The sequence below is a fragment of the Chironomus tepperi genome, unplaced genomic scaffold (genome assembly GCF_022539635.2).
Source record: "Chironomus tepperi strain 1889 unplaced genomic scaffold, CSIRO-AGI_Ctep_v1 contig_441, whole genome shotgun sequence".
In the NCBI taxonomy this organism is placed as follows: domain Eukaryota; kingdom Metazoa; phylum Arthropoda; class Insecta; order Diptera; family Chironomidae; genus Chironomus; species Chironomus tepperi.
The window spans coordinates 869,491-894,334 of NW_027226563.1; the positions used below are offsets into that span (position 1 = coordinate 869,491).

General features: G+C 33.7%; 2 protein-coding genes across 3 annotated transcripts in view; both read right to left on the reverse strand.

Moving 5' to 3' along the window:
- The window catches only part of LOC139097936 (uncharacterized protein CG3556), a 101,898-nt gene extending 78,713 nt beyond the window's left edge, over window positions 1-23,185 (reverse strand). For both annotated transcript variants that reach the window (XR_011545118.1, XM_070649961.1), the window contains exon 1: window positions 22,868-23,185. The gene's annotated coding sequence lies outside the window, so the exon portion shown is untranslated. The remainder of the gene's footprint in view (window positions 1-22,867) is intronic.
- Window positions 7,062-14,626, reverse strand: LOC139097918 (uncharacterized). The gene is made up of 2 exons (XM_070649883.1): window positions 8,812-14,626; window positions 7,062-8,721 (listed from the first exon to the last, which is right to left on the reverse strand). The coding sequence occupies exons 1-2, from the start codon at window positions 14,171-14,173 to the stop codon at window positions 7,460-7,462; spliced, it is 6,624 nt and encodes a 2,207-aa protein (XP_070505984.1). The 5' UTR covers window positions 14,174-14,626; the 3' UTR covers window positions 7,062-7,459.
- Window positions 23,186-24,844: the final 1,659 nt, after the last annotated feature.

Consider the following 24,844-nt stretch of genomic DNA (forward strand, 5'->3'; position numbering starts at 1 on the left):
GAATGCGGTCACAGCAATTAGTAATGATATATAAAACAATTCCTTAGATCTAATTGATCAATTATCTAACTATGTTAGTGATTAAGCCATTTATTCTAGATACTACAAATAGTCTGAGAAGAAGTTTTGATTGCTTTTTGCCTTAAATTATATAAGTTGAGCATGCTGTATTTGTAATCGGAATAATTGAGATAAAAGAGGGTGCAATAAACAATAAAGAGTTGCTCGTCTTCTACCCGATTGGCACAAGTTTTTCATGGTCACCATATAATGGCCAAATGACAGCCACATGACAGTCACTTGGCTAATATGGCTTAATTCATCTCCTTCTCAATATATGAAATTCATGAAATCTAATTTTACTTCCTTCTCCCTTAAATAACGCAAATTCCATCTTAAACCACTTAAAAATATTTTAAGAAGCGCTACAAAATTCAAATTAAAGAATTAAGTCCCCAATATTTATTTTCCTAATTTTCCATAAGAAAAATCCTCATTTTAATTCTTGAAAATTTCCACCGTCCAAAATAAAAATTCATTTTTATTACCATCCTCATTATTCAGTATTATTAAATTTATCAGATTACAAAGAATTTGAAAATTTAATTCTAATTCTTCTTTATGTTTTCTTTAGCTTTACTTCGTCTCTTCAATAGGCTTCTTAGCTTCTTCATTCATCTTCTTTGTAGCAAAAGTAAAAGTAAAGAATTTTAATAAAAAATTTATAAACTTGAAAAAAAAAGGAAGAAAAAGGAGAAAAAATATGCGAAATGAAACGAAAAAAAGTTGAGTGAACAGTGTGCAAGCATGAAGATTGTTTTGGTTTGTTGACGATTATGACGCATCGATGGACTTCGAACAGACAAGGAGCGTGAGTATGCTCATAATATTGAACATGCTCAATTATATTGATTGAGTATACCAACGTGCAGTCCTAGAGGGAACATGAGATAAAAAGGCTGACAAGCTAGCCCCAGATCAGCCTGAATCTGGCACAAGGTCATATTCGATGGAATCTAGCTTCAAGTAAGAGTCAAGTCGGTCTGGGATTAGATTTTCGATACCAAACAGGGTGTGTATTGAATTTGACCTCAAAACAGCTCCCCTTCCCTTTGAATACGCCCTTACTTGTTCCAAAATTCAATTTCTAGGAAATCAAAATAGCAATATTTTCTCAAAACTCCCATACAGACCACAAATCCAAACAATTTTCAAAAAGTTCCTGCTAAAATGAAAGTAAGAAAATTCTTATTCATAATAATGTTGAGATATATGTCTAAATGGATGATTGAATGACAGAAGTTATGGAAACGTAATATAATATTTCGCTTTTCCATTTCTTACTCTCTTTCTTGTTCCTCGTTTTCTTATCCATCCCCTTTATTAAATTTTGTATTTTTAGTCTATATTGAAATTCTCTTACATACTTTAAGAACCATTCCAATTCAATAAGTAGGAGATGATAAAGGAAGTATGAGAGGGTACAAAATAAAAAAAGTAAATAAATATAAATTTAGACATAAACTTATACCAAAAAAACGACAGAGAGTCCTCCAACTTTCACACCATTAGATGCCACAATAAGCATTTCGAGTGGATGAATGAAGATTCACGATTGGGACCAGAAAAAAATCTCTAGCTTCCGCACTTAGGAATTTTTTTTTAGGGTAAGAAATGTTTCACATTTTTGTGGATTGTTGTGATTCATAGTATATAACGATGAGTGATTCTAGATGACAGAAAGATTTAGGATAGGAATGTAAAATGCCATTTTACGAACCTTTTGAATGTGCTCATGTAGTATGTATGTATGTGGAAGTTCATGACCAGGTAGGCTTACAGGCAGAGGAAACGAATAGCCTTGATATTAAAAATAAATAAAACAAAAGTAAAATGAAGAAAAATTTTGTGTTCCATTTTCACATTTTACGCAGCACCATTTCCGAAAATATATATCAAGAGAAATGAATATTTATTGGATTTTTTTGGCCATAATGTACTGGAAAAAAGACAAAGCAAACTTTACATTGACGATTTTAATGTCTATTTTTATAAACTATACTGCTGTACATAAAATGTAACATGCATTGACATCGAATAGGTCAAATACACATACACATGTCGTATTATATGCGTCTATTGCTTTTAATGGTTTTTCGGTCATCCATGTGAAAACTTGACATCATAAAAAGCTTTCCATCACATATGTATATACATTTCATGAGGCTTTTCCGATTCATCGAATCCCTTTTTTTTATTTGCACCATTGTTTGGGCGTCCATTTGTATTTTTATATGTTTTTGGATCTTATTTCTCTCTTTTTTGAAGGCCACTATTGTGATATGCTAAGGATTTTCAACGCTCGATGATTTAGGGAATGATATCAAATTCACTGTATATCTTATATTCTTTTCAGTTGGAATCAAAATAGGGAAAATAAATGGAAATGGATAAAGGATTTAAATGAAAAAAATTCTATTAAATTTCTATTCAGCATAAGATTACGGCTTTTGTGTTTATTTGAGTTTTGTTATATAGAAAATTTGATCCTTTACATGAGTTTTACTGCTGTATAGACAATGACCAAATTTGATTAAAGTGTTTGTCAGTTTCAATTAATTTTACAGTGGCTTCACAAGTTTATAGACATTGAAAATACAAATCTCTTCCTACACAAATTGTTCAACAGAATCTAATTTTATGCATCCCGCAAGAAGAAGTGAAAGTTTTCAACCTTCTGAGAGGCTTAAAGGTTTGACATAATAAGATTAAGTTTCGATACTTTGGACAGTGTATTGTTATATGATGTTGCTTTTACCTGTTAAGTGACATGTGCACATGGGTATGTGAAGAAATGAGCAGTGAGGGTTGATTCCACATATCTCTATTAAAGCAAAATAGTTATGAAAGGAGCAATATTTTAAAAATCTGTTTATTGGGTATTAACTTGCTGTTTACTTATGAGCATACTCATTTAGGTGACTTTGCTCATTATCTTGGAGGGTTTGATACGAAAAGGGTTGTGGAAGGAAAAAAGTTCAGGATTAATTGAACCTCCTAAAACCCAAGAATCCTTTTATGATAAAATATTGAAAACTCAACAAAAGTAATAAGATGCATAACTGATTCTAGTTGACTCCTTAAGTGCTACATTAACATTCAAATCTAATTGAAAATCTTTAAAAGATTCTCATTTATTTGAGGTCTTACACCAATTTTTTATAGATCCCATATCTTTGACCTTCATATTCCGTTTCAATTCTAACACAAATTTTTTCCATTTATTTTTTACTTTAGGCAAGATTCCTTTTTTTCCTTTTATCTGGTTTATCAGTTTATTGTCTCTCATTTATTTCATCTTCTTTAAACGATTTAATTTTAAGATAACAAAATGAAAGAGAAAATTGTGATTTATTGGGAAATTTAGATCGACATTCTCAATTTATAAACTCGATACATATAGCAATATACACATATGTGAATATATGCGATGTCTATTGAACTTTTCAACATCAAAACGACATCATAAAAGATATAAAATGCTGTGGAAAAATTTATACATTTTTTTCCCACCCATAAAAAATGAGATAAGAATGGAAAATAAAAAAGCATAAAATGACATAAATTTTCCATTCTCAATAATTTGTATTCGTTCACAATTTGTACATGTTTTTGAGGAAAAAGAAAAAAAAGCTGTCACACAAAAGTGTCAAAATTGATAAAAATTCACATCATAAATTTCCCTATAGGGGTTTTTCATAAATTTTTATATGCATGCACGCTTATAAATTTAACAATAGGGGTTAAAACCTATGAATGATTATTGCTTGGTCATAGAAGTATTTTGCAGCATTTAGAAGCCTTTTTGAAGAGCCTTTGTGTACCGAAGACATTCTCCAATCAATTATGCAGATAAAAGAGATACAGTTTCCATCCCTGATACCCCGCCTGCTATGCTAAATCAAGAGAGATTCTGAAAATTAAAAATAAACCATAAATTTCAAGAAAGGAGAGCAGAAAAAGGTAACGAATATATTTTACATATGTTTTGCCTTCCACATCCAAAAAAATACACACAAACAGTAACTTTACAAACAGTGAGCAAAAGAGGCAACGATTTGAAGGGATTCACAATTTCTACTGAAATGTTTTACAATCGCACACGCACATAAATACATAGAATCGACATGAATTGAATGAATGAGTTGAGGCAAATGTTGGGTTGATTTGAGTTGAAAAATTGGAAGATATTGAAGTAAAAGGGAAACGGCATGCAGATGAAGTAAATAAAATTAATGGGGCGAAAAGTGATAATGCCAAAAATGTTCTTTTTATGGCTGTAGAAAAAAATGGCAGTTAAATAATATTTTATGTGTCTGTAAAATGCTAAAGGACTTTGCACTTTGATGGGAAGTGCTGTTTTAGAAAATTGTTGATGAGTTTGGTATTTTGATAATGATGACATTTTGTAATAGCTTTTTTAGCAACTTTTTAGTTTAAAGGATAAGGTGCAGTTAACTGACATTTCATTAAAATGCCATATAATACCAAATATCATCACATCTAATTTCCTTTTCTTTAATATAGCTCAAACAGATCGGGCAATCGTTTAAATATTTGATCCTGACTGTCATGACTCTGAATTGGTGCAGATTTGGTTTAAATCTGGTATCATGTCACATTCATGCTTGTCTAGTGCCTGATTTTTAACCGATTAACCGATTTATTGGAACCGGGTTGGTTAAGAAAGTAAAAATAAAGCTAAATGTGAATATCTAGAATTCACTGTCTCAAACAGTATACCCTGTTTGCTAGGAGATCACTACGTTACCACATTGATGGTTGAACGCATAGTTGCTCTAACGGCACAGCAGATTTTGACCCAATTTTCTGGAGAAGAATGCGATTTACCGCATCGTGCTGCTCGGTTATAAAGTTGCAATTACTATTAACACGAGAACAAGTAAACCTTCATCTATTATGAATGCAAAATAATCCTTTTATGGGATTTTCAAGTTTATGAATAAATCATCAACTACAAGTTCCTTTGTATTTAATTCTTTCAATTTTCAGTTTAAAAGGGTCTTGTTGAATTTAATTCTAAATTCACTAAAAATTCCTTTCTTAATTTAATAATGATGACACATTAGACTTGAGATCCTGGGTAAAATGAAATAACATCCATCTTGAAACCCCTCAAATACCTCATTGAATACAGCCCTAATTTTTAAGCAAGCAATAAATTTACTCTAATACATTTAAATTCAATAATCCAATCACAAATTAGTTTTCAGTATTCTAAGATATACAAATAAAATTTTATTATAAGGCTAGCAAAAAAGAAGAAAAATGATCGTCATGAGAACATTTGAATTTTACAGTTTCATCCAATTTGTGCCTTTTAAGTTTATTAAAAAAAATTCCTTTACCTTTTTACTCTCATTTCTATACATCATGCATCATTCTCAAACTACAAAATATGCTTTTTTAGATGAGAAATAAATGGATATACCGGAAAAAGAAGATGGAGAGGTGGAAAGTTAAATTGAATTGAAATTTATTAGGAAAATTGTATGCATTGAAATTTATGTATTTAAAGTAAATGATATTTTTCAAGGTTGAATGGAAGTGAAGAAATGTTAAGGAAATTAATTTTTCAGTCAATTAAATGATGGGGTATGAGTGTGTGTCCAAATTCAATTGAATGTCCATCAACAAGAGATTCAAGTTTCAATTTTCATGCTCACATTAAAGACACATTCCAAGTCATCGTACCTATACAATTTCCTTAAAGTATACTTTTCTAAAATCAAATCGACCAAAAAGTAGTCACTGCCAAAATACCTTTTTCTCATTTTTTATTTTTTTATAAGTCACGCCAATGGAGAGCGACATTTATGCCATATTTTTTGTGCTACATTCCTCCACCACTAGTACCATTTATGTACATATTAAATTTTTTTTTTGAGAGACAGCAAACAACAATTTTATGAGATGTATACAGCAAGATAAGCACATTGCGGAAATTTAAAAAAAGTTCTTGATCGATATTGAAAAACTTTTTTTTTCAGCTCCGTTTTTATGAATGACATTAACATCATTCAATTTTTATGTTCGTTACCTTTTTTTTCTCATTTCTCCAATTCATTCACTCCATCCTAAGTGCAATCAAGAAATATCACCATCAGTATTAAGGAATGACACACAGATGAATGAAAAACAATAAATAAGGAAGGACGTTGAGGAGAGAAAGTTTTTTTTTAATAGTAACACAAATTGTCCATTCAATCGGTAGGAAAGTTTTTATAACTTAATGTTTAAGTCTTTTGGGTCTTTTTTGAGGTTACTTAAGGTGGAAAATTCAATGATTTTGGATGAGCTTTAAGGTTCAATTTTGTGGTTTTATATTTTAGTATACAATCTCTTTTGAGATGTGGAGCAGAATTAAGAGATGCAATATAATATTGGGATGAAATAACAAGTGGAGTGCGAAGCCATTCGTAGAAGTAAACTATGAGTGCAAGAGTAAGACTTACGTGGGACGATTGTGTAGCGATTGAGGGGTAGTTTGAGCTCTGTGGAATGTTAAACTATAAAACACAATAGTTTTGTTGCTGATAAAACAATGGAAAGTCTTTATTTCTTTTTTTTTTGTCGAGTATGCTGTCAAGGAGTGAGAACTGAAGTTTAGTGGACCTTACTACTAGAGGCTATATGAAACTGGTCTGATCTGGGCTCTATGAAAATCCTTCTATCTTCCGCTTGCACGGTCGACTTTAATAACGTGTACTCGAAAGCTATTAGTGTTATTCTCTCTTATGCTACTAGTGCTTTATACAACTGTACAACTAAAGCTCGCTCCTCGTTCTTCTGAGTACCTTCTATAAGTGCACGCTACAAGTGAGTTCATAATAGGACATACAAATTCGTTCATTGCTCTCAATTTAACGTCCTATTTGAGTAATTTCCGACAAATTCTTATTTAGAGTCAAAACTCTTTTGAAATCAGTCATCTACTGGAAATACATCTAAACAAAGAAATCTCCATGTCTTTTCGTCCGACGAACACGATTTATCCAGATCGAAACAAATAAAATAATTATTTCACAAATATTTATTGATAAATTCAGAATAATGGTGATAATTATAATTTGTTGGTTTTCCCGATCAGATAGCTATAAGAATCAAATAATTAATGTGTGAATGAAATGAAATATGAGTCGGCCATACTTTTTCGTGACGAGATTTTATACGTCCACTCTTATGGACTGTTTGGACGAAAAAGAAAGCAAAAAAGTGAAATGGCAAAGATCATTGTATGGATGCTATAAAAATAAGTGAGAACGCTATAATCTAATCGGGTATGCTATAAATTGGGCAAATTCGGAAAAATATAAAAACAAAATGACCGTTAATTAACAAGGTCCCCCCTGGAACACCCTGAAGGGGTGTCCACAACTTATTTACGGGATCGTTTGTTTGTGCAAATTTTGTTCCGAATATTTTTCAACTCCTTCCTCTTCTCGATTATCTCTCTCAGGTCTGGCTGATGATTTGTGGCTGAATTGAATTCAGTCTCTAATGACTCATTTGTACCGAAGTTGATGATGATGTTCCCATTATGTACAGATACTTTCCTCTTCTTTGCTTTGGTATCATTCTTTGTAGGCATAAACTCATCTGGTTTTGGAATGGTTGGAAGTCTTTGAACATCTACATCTCCTTTACTCATGTCTATGGATGTTGTGCTGAAATCGTACTTCTGACTTCGTGAGCAAACGGCGAGAATACCTCCACAGTCACTATTTATTGGAATTGGTTTGTGAAAGCCCCTTGCGTCTGAGATGGAAGTTGTTATGAGTAATGTGCGTGTTGGAAGATTGTTTGGTACTTGTAGATCCAGAAATGCGTACATAGGCTTCACGATTGTTTTAATTTTGTTGAAATGTTTGCGAAGTACTGTGAAAGTTTGTTTGTAGGCAATGTTATTTGTACAAATTGCCTGTGATTCACTCCACATGAGGGCCGTTTGTACTGACGCTTCATCCTCAAAACCCACAAAGCAACTGAAGGGTTTTATTCCGTTCCAATTGCTGGAAGCTATGAGTTTTACAACTCCAAACTCTGACATGACGCTGAAAACGTCGCTTGCTGCAAATTTTGGTGGAAAGTTGTTGGCATAAATTATCTTTCTTCCCGACTTTCCAATGAATTCCTCTTTCTGTTCATCGTTGAGTTGAATATTTTTTGCAACTTCCAGTTTGTCATTGCCTTTACTGGCAAATTTATTTAATATAATCGCACGTTCACTTTGCATTTTTTGGCACTTTGTATAAATGTTTTGATTTTGCTGTTGTATTGTTTTCGCACCCTTTGTGTAGATAAAATTTAAATATTTTTTGACCAGTAGGCTGCAACTTGCGTATTTTTTGGTTTCGGCTTCTGGTTCTTCTAGTCTAATATCTATTTTTGCGATTAAATGTGCCGGGCGTTTTTCTAAAATAGTTCCGTCTTTGAGCTTTATATCTGCAACTCTAATTGCGAAATCCTTGCCAGGATATACCTTACAAATAATTCCTCTATTCCATAACGATGGATTTTTTGTTGGATCCATATAACATACATAGTCATTCAATTTTAATGAATATTTTGCAAGTGCGGAATTTACTGGACGACGAGTGATGATTGGCGCGTATTCGGATATGAATCTATGACGGAAGGCTTGGACTAAAGCATTAATTCTTCTTGCTGGCTTAATTTCCATGATATCTGGTGGATTTGTAAGTTCATTATTTGAGCTGTCATCCATACCTGGATAATTTTGATATCCTGTCATTAGGATATATGGACTTAACGGGATTTCATCCATTGATGACACAGGAACTTCCGTTAATGGACGATTATTGAGGTTCGCTTCAATTCTTGCCAAGGCTGCTTCCATTGATAGACGTGGAACTGTGAATTTGCCTAATGAGGCTTCCAGTCCTCTTTTGACATCTTTAATTAGACGTTCCCAGGCGCCTCCCCATGTTGGAGTGTATGGTGGATTAAAATGCCAAATTATACGTTTGTCAGCTGTTCCTTTTTCTAACTGGTCTTTGTCGATAACTTTTGCTGCTCCAACAAAATTCAATCCATTGTCGCTATAAATATGTGATATCGGACCTCTTCTTGCCCATAACTTGTCTAATGCAACAAGGAAATTTGCTGTGCTTTTATCGTCTAAAATCTCAAAATACACAGCTCTTGTGACCATACATGTAAAAATGACAACGTGAACATCAATTTTACGTCTCGAACGACCCACATAAACGGTAAATGGTCCAAATAAATCACATCCAGTATGGAAGAATGGTTTGTTGTTGATGTCAAGTCGAAAATCTGGTAAATCGGCCATTCTTGGCGATGATGGACGGATTCTTTTTTTGAGACAGTAGAGACATCTTGCTCTACATCTTCTGACTGCTCTTTTGGCGTTAATTATCCATACCCTGGATCTCATTTGAGCAATAATTGAGTTGTCACCGACATGTAGGTTGATTTTGTGATAATGATTGACGATTGAATCCGTAATCTCGTGGAAATTTGGTAGAATCGGAGGTGCTCTTGTGTTTAATGGAAAATTTGATGATAATCTCGTTGTGGCTCGAATTAGTAATGTCTGATTGCAAAAAAATGGCGATAGTGAGGAAAGTTGACTTGTTTTTTTGACTTTGCCTTCCTTTTGTAAACTTTTCCATTCTTCAGCGAAAACGACTTTCTGAACTTCTCGTATGACATAATTTTCAGCTCTTGATATCTCTGAATTTGTGAATTGTCCTGTTCGGCGAAGTTTTGGCATTTGAGGTATTAGGTAATCTGCAAAACGCAAGGCTTTAGCGATTACTCTAATGAGTACGGGCCAATTTGCACGTACTTTTGCGGATATTTCGGTGAGAACGTTCTGGATTGACTCTAACTTGTTATTTGAAATCTTGGATATGGCAACGTTAACTTCGATCTTTTTTGTCACACTCGTTGATGGCTGTTTTGGCCACTTATCAGGATGTTCATACAGGAACGCTGGGCCGTTGAACCATTCATGTGCTGAGTTGCTATAATCTATGGATCTTTCTTTCGTGGCGTAATCTGCCACGTTTTGCTTTGATGGAACATAACGCCATTTATCTGCTGATGTAAGTTCTTGAATTTCGGCAATTCTTGGAGCTGTAAATGCTGTTCTTGGAAGATGATGTGTTTTTATCCATTTAAATACGATATCAGAATCTGTCCAGCAATTATAATCCACGAATTTTATTCTTCTATGCCACTGCATCACAGACTTGAGTAAGCGGGCGCCAATAAGGCCAGACATTAGCTCAAGCCGTGGAATGGACATATATTTTAACGGTGCTACTCTCGCTTTGGCAGCAATCAGACGAATTGTGACTGAATCACCATGTTGGACTCTTATATATGCACATGCGGCATAAGCTTCCGTTCCTGCGTCTACAAATACGTGTAATGTGACTTCACAATCTCTTAATGGAAATTGACTGTAACTTCTGGGAATTTCTAGTTTTGCAACATCATTAAAATCTTTGAGCCACTTCTTAAACTCCTCGCATATGTCACTTGGCGGTTTTTTCTTCCAATCTGTGCCTGCTCTCCAGACATGTTGCATAATCATGTGTCCTCTTATGCGAAATGGTGCTATTTGCCCTAATGGATCAAAGATCCTCATGACTGTACTGAGCATTTCCTTTTTTGTAGGAGTATAATCCTGTTCAACGACCTTTTTAATCATACTATCGTCGTTGAGTCTATAAACATATACGTCGGTTTGTGGCTTCCAGAATATGCCGAGTACTTTGGTAATTAGCTCTTCTTGATCATTTGCAATTTCGCTCATCTTCTTACTGACATGATCTTTTGGCAAATTGTCCAGAAGCTCTTTGCTGTTTGACTGAAATTCAACTAAAGGCCATCCAATTTTAGAGAACATACATATCAGATCTTTTGCGACCTTTGTTGCTTCCTGGACTGTATCTCTGCTATCTGGCGCATCGTCAACATACATTTGATTGATTGCCACATCTGATGCTTCTGGAAACTCGGCTTTACAATTTTTAGCATGGTCGATTCTGATGGCACTTGTTACTGATGGACTGGATGTTGGTCCGAAAATGACTCGAGTCTGTCTGTATATTTTTGGCTCTTTAGAACTGTCTCCTTCTCTCCACAACGTTAATTGACTGTATTGGTCTTCCTCATTGAGTAAGTTCTGGTTAAACATGGACTTAACATCCGCTTGATACGCTATTTGACCTTCACGTAACGAGCACATAGATTGTGGCAAAGGAACTAAGTTGTCTGGTCCCTTTAAAAGCTGTGAATTCAGGGAAATGCCTTTGAAGCAAGCTGCTGTGTCGTTTACCCATCGAGGTTTTGGTGGTGACTTGTTCTTATTGAACACGAGAAAACCGTATACGTAATTTCGTCTTGGATGTTTGTTTGCTTCTTCTCTTGTTGTTTCTATCAGCCATCCATTGTTGATTTGTTCCTTGAATTGTTTGTTGACGAAATCCAGCATATCGAGTTTCACGAGACGTTTTTCAATTGAAATGAGACGATTTACAGCTTCTTGATAATTGTCAGGCATTGTGATGTTCTCATGTGCCCATAATAGACCCGTTTCGTAGCGACCCTTGCCGGGAATAAATTTAGTTGTGGCTTTGATGACTTTCTCAGCTTGTTGATCTTCAGCACTCAATAATGAAGCATTCTTGTGAGCTATGCCGATGCTCTCAACATCGTTGCAAGAACGAATGTATCGAAGCAAGTCGTCATTTGATACATCAGGTGTGTCTATTTGACAAGTGAAGCCGAGTAATACAGGATTTGCCCGATCGCAAGGATCGAAGCAAGATCCGTATAATACCCAACCTAACGGCGTAAGTGCTGCTACTGGATCTCCATCTTGACCACATACGGATGATAAATGTGCCATTAAATTAGCATGAGTTAGGCCTAGTAGTATTTGTGGAACTTGTTGGCTATAACACGGCAATGGAACGTCTTTCAAATAAGGAAAACGACGTTTGATTGTCTCTGGATCTTGCTCTTGTTCAGGTAGATTCAGCGATTGTGTGGCTGTAACATTCTTGATAACGATAGGCTTCGTTTTTCCGGACGGAAGGAAGTTTAAGTCAAACAACTTCGCTTGTGTGTCTGTATGCTCGATATCAGTTGCCCATCTTAGGTTGAGTTCATAATCCATTTGACTATTATACTTTGCTTGCTCAAATAACGAATGAGTAGCTAGTGATATTCCTGAACCACTATCATACATTATTGTCACTGGAATCAGCTTTCCATCAACTGCAACCACATGTCCAGGAACCATCGGAAAATGTGATACCGTTTGCAAGAAACGAGTATGTATATTAGCCGAGGTTGTCGTAAAACTGGGTAATTGTTCATTAGAATGTCCATGAAGTAACGGATGTCTATTCTTCACCTCGCAGCCTGTGATGTAGCATCTTAGACACCTATTCGGACAGTCTTCAATCTTGTGCTTATTTGAACACAAACAACGAGAGCATACTTGAAGTCGATTGATAACTTCGAGACGTTTGGCATCATTATACGATATTAATTCTGGACATTTGTAGAACGGGTGCTTCTGCTTGCACAGAAAGCATTCACAATTAGCGTAGCGATTCTTTCTCTTTCCACTACCTTTTTTGCGTTTATCTTGTGATTTACTGGAACTGCTACTTGTCGATGATGACGGTTGAGTCCCCCCGTCGCAAAGTCCCCCCGTGACTTCAATTGCATTGACATTTGCATTCACGATGGGTTTCGGACGATTGTTCTTAAAACTTAGGTCACGGATTTGTTCCTCTAAATATGCTATGACGCCATCAATATCCTCCGACCTATTGTTGGTTTTGGTCCATTGTCTCCACGATTTGACATGATCAGAGAACATTTTACTCTCAATAATGAACAGAATGGCTTGAGATGCTAATTCGTGTTGCTGATTATGTATACGACATTGCAATGCAAATTGTTTGGATTGTGTATATAATCCAGTAAGCTTTTGTTTGTCAGTAGCTTTGTCTACTCGTGGAAGTTGTGTAATCCTGTCCATAGCTACGCGTACAGCATTACCTCGTACTCCAAAAAAATCGTCAAGCCTCTTCAGTGTCGCTAAGGCTTCAGCACAAGGATCGGACAATTCAGTCACGAACATTTCTCTAGCTTCACCTTTGATTAAATCACGTAATCGATCCATATCTTCAAAATCACGAAAACTTCCTCTTACACTCGTTCGGACAAACTCAGATAAAAAGGTTGCCCACTTGGTAACATCTCCGTCAAAAGGAACCGGCTTAGCGAGACTTGAACGTAATAACATTAATCGATGGTCATCATATTGATCTGCTACTCTTTGTTGCTCTTCATAATTGGGCCAACCATTGCTAGTATTTGAGGCATTGAAAGTAGAATTATTAATACTGCTGACATTTGTGGCATGATTAGAAGGAATATTCATTGGAATTGGAATTGACGCTTGAGGGATCTGTGTCGTGTCTTCAACACCTTCGGCTAAGCGAAGAGTGTCGTTGAGACGATCGATAAATGTCGAATGAAACTGTCCTCTTGAGTGAATAGGAGGAACTAGATTTGATCCAGATCTGGACCTTTCCAAAGATATACTGCTTACAGCCTCCTGTAACTGCCTTAATTCCATTTGCTGTTTCATACTAATTGCTCTTTGAGCCTCTAATTCAGCAGACTGTTGTGTCAATTTGTCTACCTTCTCCTTCAATTGTTCTGCTAACCTCTCAGCGACTCTTTTTATTTCTTCGTATTCGGCTGATGAGATTGATGATGATGATGATGATGCATATTCGGCTGCCTTTCTTGCCCTTTCCTCAATTTCTTGAAATTTTTGATGAAGAGCACTGCTGCCAGTCGTACAGTCGGTACAGTAATAAGTTGTCAAGTGAGGCACAATGTTTGAATTGTAGCCAGCACAAGTGACATGAATAACGTTATTGCATGGCTTATTTCCTTCGGCTGTCAAGTTCATGCACTTCAGCATATCTCCTTCACGTACGTTACATTCATCCTGGCAGCGTTCATGATGAGCTTGTTCTACATTTGTCAAAAGGAATTTTGACATGTTGGCGTTTCTCAGATTTGACCAGTAACAACAAAATGATTTTCAATAACGATAGTTCTCCTTAAAAGAAAAACTATCTGATGATGTCTTTTCGTCCGACGAACACGATTTATCCAGATCGAAACAAATAAAATAATTATTTCACAAATATTTATTGATAAATTCAGAATAATGGTGATAATTATAATTTGTTGGTTTTCCCGATCAGATAGCTATAAGAATCAAATAATTAATGTGTGAATGAAATGAAATATGAGTCGGCCATACTTTTTCGTGACGAGATTTTATACGTCCACTCTTATGGACTGTTTGGACGAAAAAGAAAGCAAAAAAGTGAAATGGCAAAGATCATTGTATGGATGCTATAAAAATAAGTGAGAACGCTATAATCTAATCGGGTATGCTATAAATTGGGCAAATTCGGAAAAATATAAAAACAAAATGACCGTTAATTAACATCTCCATAAGAACAAATAAACAACTAAAAGAACTGCGTCCAATTCACCAATCTACAGCAATTCTTTTCCCATCAACCTTTTATTTCCACCATCATTGTTGTACCATATTTTACGCTATAAATGAATCTCCTTTTGAGAATTGAATGGACATGAAAAAAATTGTCGGTTAGGAACAAAGCGAAAAAGTTTTGTTCTTTTGTTTATTTTTTTCTTCATTATTGTCATGACTGAGGAGTAATAACAGAAGAAAGATGAAGAAATTTCAAACTAGAATGAATTTTATTCTTCTTTTGTTGTCAAAATGCGAGTTGAAAAAAATGAAGGAAGGGGGGAAAAGGAAAAATTGTCGTGTATGCTCTGAAATGTGCTTTGAGTATAAAAATCTGTAATTTATAGATTTTTTTATGTTTACATTTCCTTTTATAGCCGTCGTCGTTTAGGAGGTGGCAACATTGTGAAATTTGTCGTGGAAACCAACAATAGCTATTGAATCAAAATCAAATTGATTGAAGCAATAAAAAAATTCATTTTCGGCAACACTGAGTGAAATTTTTTTGCCATTGAAAATCTGTAAAACTTTTGAACTTTCATAATTAAAATAAAAATCCACTAGCGTAAAAATAAACCATCAAAAAAAGCCTTTGATAAATATTTTTTTTTATTATGTGGGAAAATTTCTTTGTGAAAATTTTTCATTACAGTGAATTTTTTCCACACCGCAGCAAAAATATAAAATCTTTATCCGATGAAAATTTAATTACAGTTCTGCACGAAAAAAAATCTGTCGACGTTACAAAAAATTAAATCCTGTCAATCTACAGCTATTCACAGCATTTTTTGTGCAAACATACAAAAGTTACAATGGTTTGTCATAAATGACGACATTTTGCTTTTTCCCAACCCTGGCATGGTTGCATGGATTAGGGTATACCTTTGCAATGTACATTCGTTGGTTGCGAATGCACAAACCGAATTGATATTGCTAGAAAGTGCAAAAAGCCTCTGAATTCGACTAAACTTTGCCTGGGATCAAGCCCGGGTCGTTATTGTCAGTAGGCCCCTCTAACCTCTACACCACTTCTGCTTTATCGCTCTTCATACAAAGTAACAAAACCTTAACAAAAATTTTTTGATTTCTTCACCTTCCATCATGTCATGTTATCATAACGAAAAATAAGAAGATGAAAAAAATTTCTTGTCTGCTGGCAATGTAGATGTTTTATTTATTTTTTAGCAAATTTCCGTTTGATTTTCTCTTCCTTTTTCATGCTTTAAGGTGCGTTCAATTTTCATGCATCGATAATAAACCAAACATCATCATCTTCATAAATATAACCTTCTCGAGAGAGAAAACACTAACAAGATCAACAATTTTGTTGAAACAAATTTCTCCTTTGTTGTATAAGCTCGTGGAATTGAGAACATTTATTGAGGAAGTATTTATAGAATATAGAGGATCTTTCTGTAAACTTGTCTGTCTGAGATGCTTTTGATGATGTAATTTGTTGAAGAAGCTATTGAGTATCCTACACTAACTGATGAGTTGAAGTACCTCAGTGACGCAGTGGGGATTAATCATTGTACCCTGACCAACGAATATGAGCTCGAATATAATTTGGTATGAGAATATTTTCACATGCCTTTTTTCGAATCATATGATGGCCCACAGTCTCTCTTTGTAGGCTACAGATAGTAATGCTGTCCAAATATAGATTCTTGCTCTCACTTTAAACTGTAGGTCTAGGTTGGAATGTGGTGGTTTGTGGAACCCTCAGAACCGATTTTCATATAATTTTTCGTTACTAATCGGAAGGGTTTGTGGAACTTTTGCTCATTAAATTGTCATTAACCCTCTGACTTACATATATAATGCAAAGCTCAGGAACGACCTGTAACAGATCATGTTTTGACAAAATTTATCACCTCTACCTGTGACAGGTGACTTTCATCGTCATTGCCAGAATGATCTTCAAATAAAGCGTCACATATCTCCACCAATAAACATAATTCTCCATACTTACTTCACCTTGCGTACACCAAGCACATTAGGTATTCAAAGCGAGTAGATTTATTCCAATATATCGACATATTATAATATTTTTTTAACACACTGAGAGAGGGTTTTATGTACTCTACATACTCACATATTTTTATATGATGGCATTTATGAAGGCAAGCATAACATTTTTTCCAATTACCTGGGCGTCAGAATGATGATGCTATTCATGGTTTATCAATTTGAGCCTATAGTACTCATATATTTCATATACATATATCAAACCATAAAATGATTTTTCTGCCTCTTTTGCTTCATTTTCATTGTAATAGCTGTGACATAAAAATCGATGAATGAAAAACCTTTTCAGTCTCCGATTTTTTTTTCTCGATGAACATATCCAATGCTCAAAAAAGAGTTTCTTTTTTTATTTCAAATAAAAGGTATTTTGGTATCAAGAAAATGTCATGAAAACGGAACCCCTTTGATCATGATCAAAAAATAATCCCGTTGATCAATGAGATTTGTTGTTTTGGAAGAAGTATTTTGTCGGATAAGCAGCAGGCATACATTGTTGGGATGAACATTATGATAATATTGTAGGATTTGATAAAGATGTGCATTTTTTGTCAAGTTCATGTACCATTTTGTAGGATGTAATGAAATATAAGCATTTTCTAATTCGTAACCCTAATAGGCAACGTGGGTACCTAAAAGCCGTAACTACGGTCTCTTTGCTCAAGCTAGATTGCGTAAAAATTAATGAAGGTCTTCAGCAGATATTTTTGGATATTATTTGATTTCATAATAATTATCAAGAAAATACATCCCCTAGCAACAGCTCCAAATTAGTTCCACAGAAAAAGTTCCTCATTTCTATTTCAGATGGCAAAATTAAATTTTTAAGTGCCTTCTGAAGCACACGCTTATGCTGTTGAAGAAAATTGAATTGCAATTATAAATTGAAAATGAAATTTTCTCGTTAGGCTAAAACAATAAGAAAGTCAAGTGCTTACGTTCGTTGTTGATTTCCTTCAAGCATTATCAATGACTGAACCTTAATATTTTAATAAAAGATTTTTTTCTTGGAACTTTTTGGGGTCGGGATAAAGAAAGTCAAATAAATTGTCGTCTTTTATGTCCTTAGATGGACAAGAAATCTTCATTATTAGATTTCTTTATTTACCAATACCTAAACAAAATTGAATGTCCTCACATGAATATTTCAAGTTTCCCTTTTTCCATTCCATTTTGTCAAATCTTGTCAGGTCAAACGGGTTATCCCTCCCTCTTTAGCTTCTGACCGATGGGTCATCACATCCCATTTGTAGTTTTTAGATGGGTTGAATGTACATACAATAATAATAAATGTAGAAAATTCATAATGTTAAATGTGAAATTCATGAATAATTTTATTTCTTCCATTTTTTTGTGAGGCAAGCCTTCATATACCTACAATATCTACATTATGTGTTATACCATGCCATGTTGGCAAGGAATTTACATGTGAGAACTTTATATCCAAATCATATAGAAATGACAATAAAAATATATGACACATAACCTCCAACTCTTTCATATTCTCTTTCATCTGAATGGCTCAAAACCTTTTTTTTTGTGTACAGCCAACCTTTACCTCGATGAAAATAAATTTTCTTTCTACGTTGTGCTTCTTTTAAATCAGTTTTCGTGGATACTAGTTAAGTTGTTATGGCATTTTGAAATTTTTTGGAAAGTACTTGGTAGAGTTCAACAATGGATATGACAGCACTTTATTGAATATAAATTTTAAAGCCATATTGAGGGATAGATCCATCATTGAATTAAACCTACAAGTAGTTGGAACAGACTAAGAACAAGGCAGAATTGGCAGAATTTAATTTTGGAACTAGACTTCAATGGAGTTTGAATTCTACTAGAATCGGATTTTGGAGCCCAATTGGTACCCAGTGGAGTCCTTCTTTCAGAGTCCTGTCAATTTTAAAACTTGGATTTATCTATGAAGCCATCCAATAATTTGCGCTTTTAAATTCAGGAACCAAAATTCACATTTTCACACTACTTTAACTTTTCTGATGAAAAATGAGAGATCTAAAAAATAAATAAATTTTTTACCTTCTTCTATGCCTTTTCACATGGTTCTCCGTCGTAGAAAAAGAAGAAGGAAAAAATGAAAGGTTTCACTTTTACTTTATTCATGAAAATAAAATGACACACAAATGCAATGAAAAATTATCCTTTTTACCTTTATTTTTGTCATTTTTAGGGGAAAAATAAAAGAGGTTTTTCATGAGAACATGTTAAAGTGAAGTAGATGTGGGTAGCTTATCGAATTTCGACCAAAAAATAAAGGATGAATGAGTAATGTTTCAAGTTGCTTTTTTGGGAAAATTTCGTTCATTGAAAAGTTAAGATGAAAGTTTTCATTACGACTCAGTCATGACCAGAATGAAAGAGTTTGGAATATTCTGAGAAGATTCATAAAAGGTACAGACACAATTTAATTTGATAGAAAATTTTGAGAGCTTTTAAGCAAATTGTTTTTCAATCACCTTGTTTTAAATCACAATTGTTTTAAATTCACTAAAAATTTTCTAATATATGGACATACCCGAACAGCACAAATCATTTATGGCTCCCAAGTGGATGCCATATGAAGTCCAAGTGGGAATTTTTAAGATAAATGCCACAAACACTGTCACTTGGATGCCATGTGACCATCAATTAACTGCCCTAAAACACTTGTGTCGCTCGGGCATATGTAGTTGCAGGTCATCTATGAGTTCATCAAATCAATTAATCTATGCTGAAATATTATCTCAATAAATTTTCTACCCATATTGTAGGTAAAATTGGTTATAAAATTTCCTAAATATGCTCACAATAGTATAACATAAATGATAAATGCAAGCAATATCTTTTCATCCTCTCACCTCTTCGGACATTCAAACCATGAACATGTATAATTTTTGTTCTAAAAAAAGGAACCGACAAAACATTTTTGGCAAAACTGTTTTGACCTGACCCTTTTACATTTCTGTAAAGTGTTTATTGATTTAATTACAAAAGTTTTCTATGTGTGAATCATTATTTTAATCATAATAAACTATAACTTTTGTCATTTATTATTTCCAGTATTCTCTCCGCCTACTTCATCCCTTATATTACTTTATAAATTTTTGGTTTAGCATATTATGAGTATAATGTACGTGTCTTGACCGCATTCCAAAATCATTTACATGATAAGTGGCAGTAACATTTAATGTGCTCTGCCCCTCTTGTAACATCATAACACAATAATTTATCCATTCAAAATTATTTTTTTGATACTAGGATGCTGGGATGCGGTGAGTTTTGAGAGGAGATTCTTGTTTAAGATTAGAGGGGGACATCATTGATAGTTTAGTGGTAAGAGCAATAGCTTAGCTGGTAAGAGCATTCGATCGGAAATTGTTGGACGCGATTTATTATGCAACAAAATTAAGTTTCACCATTAGTTATTGGCAATAAGTGGTTAAAGAAGCACGAATAAATATTAGGATTCATGGGAGTATGCATGCCAGAGGCTACAAAAATATCTAAAGTGCCTTTAAGGACTTCAATTTAAAATAATTGATTAAACAGCTCCTGAGAAATTCATTAACATTATGATGAATTCTACAAATTCCACAATACATTATTGTCCATAAATGCAACAGAAGGACTAAAGCATTTAAAAATATTTTACATTGTATTGTCTGTACATAGGTCATTCCGATTAAACCACATTTAAAATATTTGTGAACTTTTATATTTATTCATGTTCCAATAAATCATTAACCTTAAGCTTACATAACAAACTGACCAAAATTCAGAATTATTCAAATAAAATAAGCCTACATACAAATATTTCTTTCCACCCTCATACTCTCTCCATCTCTCTCCATACAACAAGACAGAGAGCATCGAGTATTGTAGTTTGTGAATACAATTTTTTTTTTGTGAAAATGGCAAAGGGAAGGTAAGAGGAGAGTATATATGGTGAAGGGCTCAAGCGTCCTATTGTTGTAATAATCGACATGATGATCATGATGATGGGTAAGGATGGAGAGAAAAAAATATAATGGCAGATGAAGAGGTTTAACAACATACGGAAAATGATGGCGATTTAATTTAATGTATTTTTTGTGGCTCTTCTTCTTTCTCTCTCCCCCACACCCTTCAGACAGTATAACAACATGCTCCCTTATGTAATTTGTAATTTTGCGTGTATATGATATGTACCAATTGAGTATGATATGGTAAAATAAAAAAGTATAATATACAAAAATGTTGAGTACATTTTGAGGGAGAAAAGCCATAAATTTATGGATTCAACATAAAAAATTATGATTGAAATACTTTTTTTTTATTTAGTACGGCAATAGAATTGAATTTGTGCATTTTAATCTCCACTTTAAAATTAAAAACAAGGATTTTCCATTCCATGTTTTTTTTTATTTTTCGTAAAATAAAAGCCACTTAAAAACATAAATACAGCACTCTCCAAAATACTCTCTCTCTTTGTTGTGATAATAAAAAAATGTTAACGTTGAAATTTATGTTTCTCATGTTATTTGTTGCTGTTTTGTGTGCTACACGGATGGTCAGGATGCAACGATAGGGAGGAAAAATGAAGAAGGATTTTATTTGGAAAGTTTTGTACTTTTAGAGGCTTTAAAATGAATAGGTTTATGAGAATTGATACTATTTTGAAGACTATTATATAAAGCTACAAGAATTGCATAAGTCTGTCCAATTTGGTATGTTTGAACATATGTAAAAGAGCGAAATAAATGAGGAAGGTTCTGGCACGGAACTGTTTAGGTTTAGCGGAGCCTTTAAACTGTCGTAAGGTAGACAGCATTCTTTATCAGCATATTCCTTATTTTACCTCTCTATAGGTTCCTTTCCCTCTTTAATACATCCTAGAACTTTCCATACACATCCCTGAACAAATCCCAACATTTTTTAAAAGATTCTAAATCACAGTCTTCCTTTCCTCCCATTAACTCTGTCAAAACAGACAGCATTTATGCCATATGAATTCATCTACTTATGTAGGGGCATGCTCTTCTCCATCTCCACACATTTGCTCACTTGTTCACTTTTTTGTGAACATAAACTTTTATTGCACACTCTCTGTTATTGATTTTTTTTTTCATGTTCTGTATACATGTGTCTATTTGAAAGTTCTAACCTAAATAGGATTTTTCAATATGTTATTTTTCGACATTCTAATCACTTTAAAGTATGAATTTAAAAACCATCATAGATATATTTTTGTTATCAGCTTCAATATATAAGTACATTTATGTATTTCCTGACAGATATACACACAAAATGTAACAATTCCTGAATGTAAATTTTTGCGGTTGATTTATCGCTTAATGTCGTAGAGATTTATGTCATGAACTTTATTGATATTTATGTTTATTATGTTTACAAAACATTTCATAGGAAAAAAAGCAAGCGGAGACGAGGAGGAGCAAGCAACAAAAAAATAAAATAGATAATGACAATTTGTGTACATTCTCTCTGATTTTGCGATTGTCATGTTTGAAATTTAAATGCAGAGTAAGTCGAATGAAGATTTCAAAATAAAGACTTGACTGCAAAATCGATATTTTTTTTATGGTGCATGCTGAGAAAATCTGAAATATTTTCTGCAGCCGTAAAATTCAAAAATTAGGTTATGTTTCCAAAAGAGGACAAGGTTATTGCTTAAATTCATGAAACTATAAATTGTGGAGTCATGATTCAAAATATTCCCCTAACAATTTGTCATTTTTGGCATTGTTTCAACTGTATTTCCATTGAAAATTGCACCCTTAATTAAGAAATATTCCAAGAATTTTAAGTATCAAGCCACAAAACGTTCACAAAACCCGAAAATTGCAATAAATTCAATGTGAAAAATCATACCACCAACTGCATTTAAATTATGGATTTTATAGTAATGTAGACAACTCCTATGTTATTAGGAACAAAGGAAAACACAATGACATGTTGCCACAATATGTACAGCACTTTAAATTTTACCATTTTCTAATGAAAATATCACAATGACTCACAACAATTCAGTAGTTGTAGAAGAATAATGGAGGATTAGTCATTGAGAAATGTACAACATGTTTCTGGATTGAATACCTTTGGCATTACAATATGTATGTGTATGCACACGACAAGATATATAAAAAAGGAGGAATTTTTGTTACTTACCTCTCTTAATTAAACTCAATTCTAAATTGTCTCTGAATTTACTTTTTGGATTTGCTGTGTGTTGTTATGCTCGTCCCTTTTTTTTTGCTGAGGCAAGGATGAAAATGAAAATTTATTTTCCTTCCGCTTTTGGTCCACAAAATATTTTTTTTCTGTTTCTCTCACAAACTTTTTTGAAATCACAAATACAAATACAAAAGACACATATACACACCCGAAATAATTGTTTCTTTATTTCATCTGCGGTCTAAATTTCAAATGCAGCACTTCCATAAAAACAGGTTTTACTCAATGTATCCTACTTAGATGATTCTTTTTGCCACTCTAGAATGATAAAAACAGAGAATTAAGTTGAATGAGAATCCCAAGTAAAAATTGAAATAAATTTCTCTCTTTGTGACTGTCAGCACTGATTGTTTGATAACATCTCCCCTCTGAACATTTTTCTGTCTATTTCCTTTTTTTTTGCTTTCCTTCCTATTAGTACTTTTAAAACATAATTTTCGCTTACAAAGTGCCATTAACTTGATTTTCATGCCTCAGTAGGCTACAGAAATTTTTTCCCATTCCCAATTTTTTAGGTGCTCAGCGAAAATTATTTTAAATTATAGCTTTCAGATAAAGAATTTTTATTAGATTAATGCTTACTTTGTAAGTCATTGTTATTTGTAATGGAGTTACAAATTGTGTGACTTGAGTGATTTTTACAAGTTTTTTATTACTTTTCATGATTTGAAACTGTGCAACCACATTGTGGGCAACAATTTCTTTAACAATAATCAAGATTAGCTTAAAATCTTTTTATTTCTGGTTTTCTTAAATTACTGTTGGTAGGTTTGTTTATGAAGTGCAAAGGGAATTGATGTGCAATGTAATAGCTCTCCAGTCTTTCCTGTCCAAGCGCTTACTCCATCTATTCGTGGTGAATTCTGGCTATGCCAAACCATCTAAACGGTGTGGTGCCAACAGAGAAGTGTCATTCAATAGAAACGCAAAGAGAATACCCTAACAGGTAAAGACACCGCTTTTAGGTACGGTAGTATTCTTTCTGTAATATGAAAGCATACTCCATGTTTGTTAGGGTTAGTCAACGTACAGATTAACATTTGAGAGATGTAGAAGAGTTCTTGGCTAGGATGTGTTGAAATTGACTGTAAAGTCCTAAACATTCTCATCTGAATGAGCTTACGTGCGTCTCAGCCAAGGAGATAAGTAGGTAAAAGTTTGTTTTTGAGTGATTGGAAGTGTCTCAGTGGTGCAGTGATTTCATTCTTTAAGACATAATTATTGCACATCGAATATGTAAAGAGGTTTAATGTCCACTATAAACTGTTTTTCCTAATTACAAGAGTGTTTTGTAAAATTAGACTCATCAATTTATCTTCCTAAAATTACTTTATACAATATTTTTGTGTCTAATGCTCAAGGAATCTCAGAATTCTTTTTATGCGATTATGAAAATATGTTACATAATAGCAACACGGGGATCAAATGACGTCTAACTTCTAAGAAGAAAGTCTGAAACTTTAAGATGCTACAAACTCCCTTACCAGCCTAAATTCATAAGAAAAGTTAATAAATATCATCAACATTCCAACTCCTTATGAACATCCTTAGCATTTTATAACTTTATTTAATTGAAATTCTTATCGTAAAAATCCAATCAATTTATGGACAAAATTTCAATAAAAAATTTTTCACCCCACTAATTTTCTTATTTCGAAAACCGATAAAAACTTTTTCTCCCCACATGAAAGTGCATAGTAAGAAGAGCAGCAAAGCAAACATGAGAGATATCAAAACATCTTGTGTGACAAAATTATGTCATTTGATTTATGCTACAGATGCTTCTTCGTTCTCTTTCAAATCATCTTCCTGCAATCTGTGTGTTTTTTCTTCCATATTTAAAGGAAGAATAAAAAGCAGCATAGGAAAGAAAATCATGTACAGATGAGGAAGGAGAATTTCATTTCATGT

Bases quoted from the DNA above. Each gene is read 5' to 3' on its own strand.
- LOC139097918 (XM_070649883.1), bottom strand. From the start codon at position 14,173: ATGTCAAAATTCCTTTTGACAAATGTAGAACAAGCTCATCATGAACGC. The intron at 8,722-8,811 runs GTATGGATGACA...CTTTAGTCCAAG, and splicing joins AGGATATCAAAATTATCCAG to CCTTCCGTCATAGATTCATA.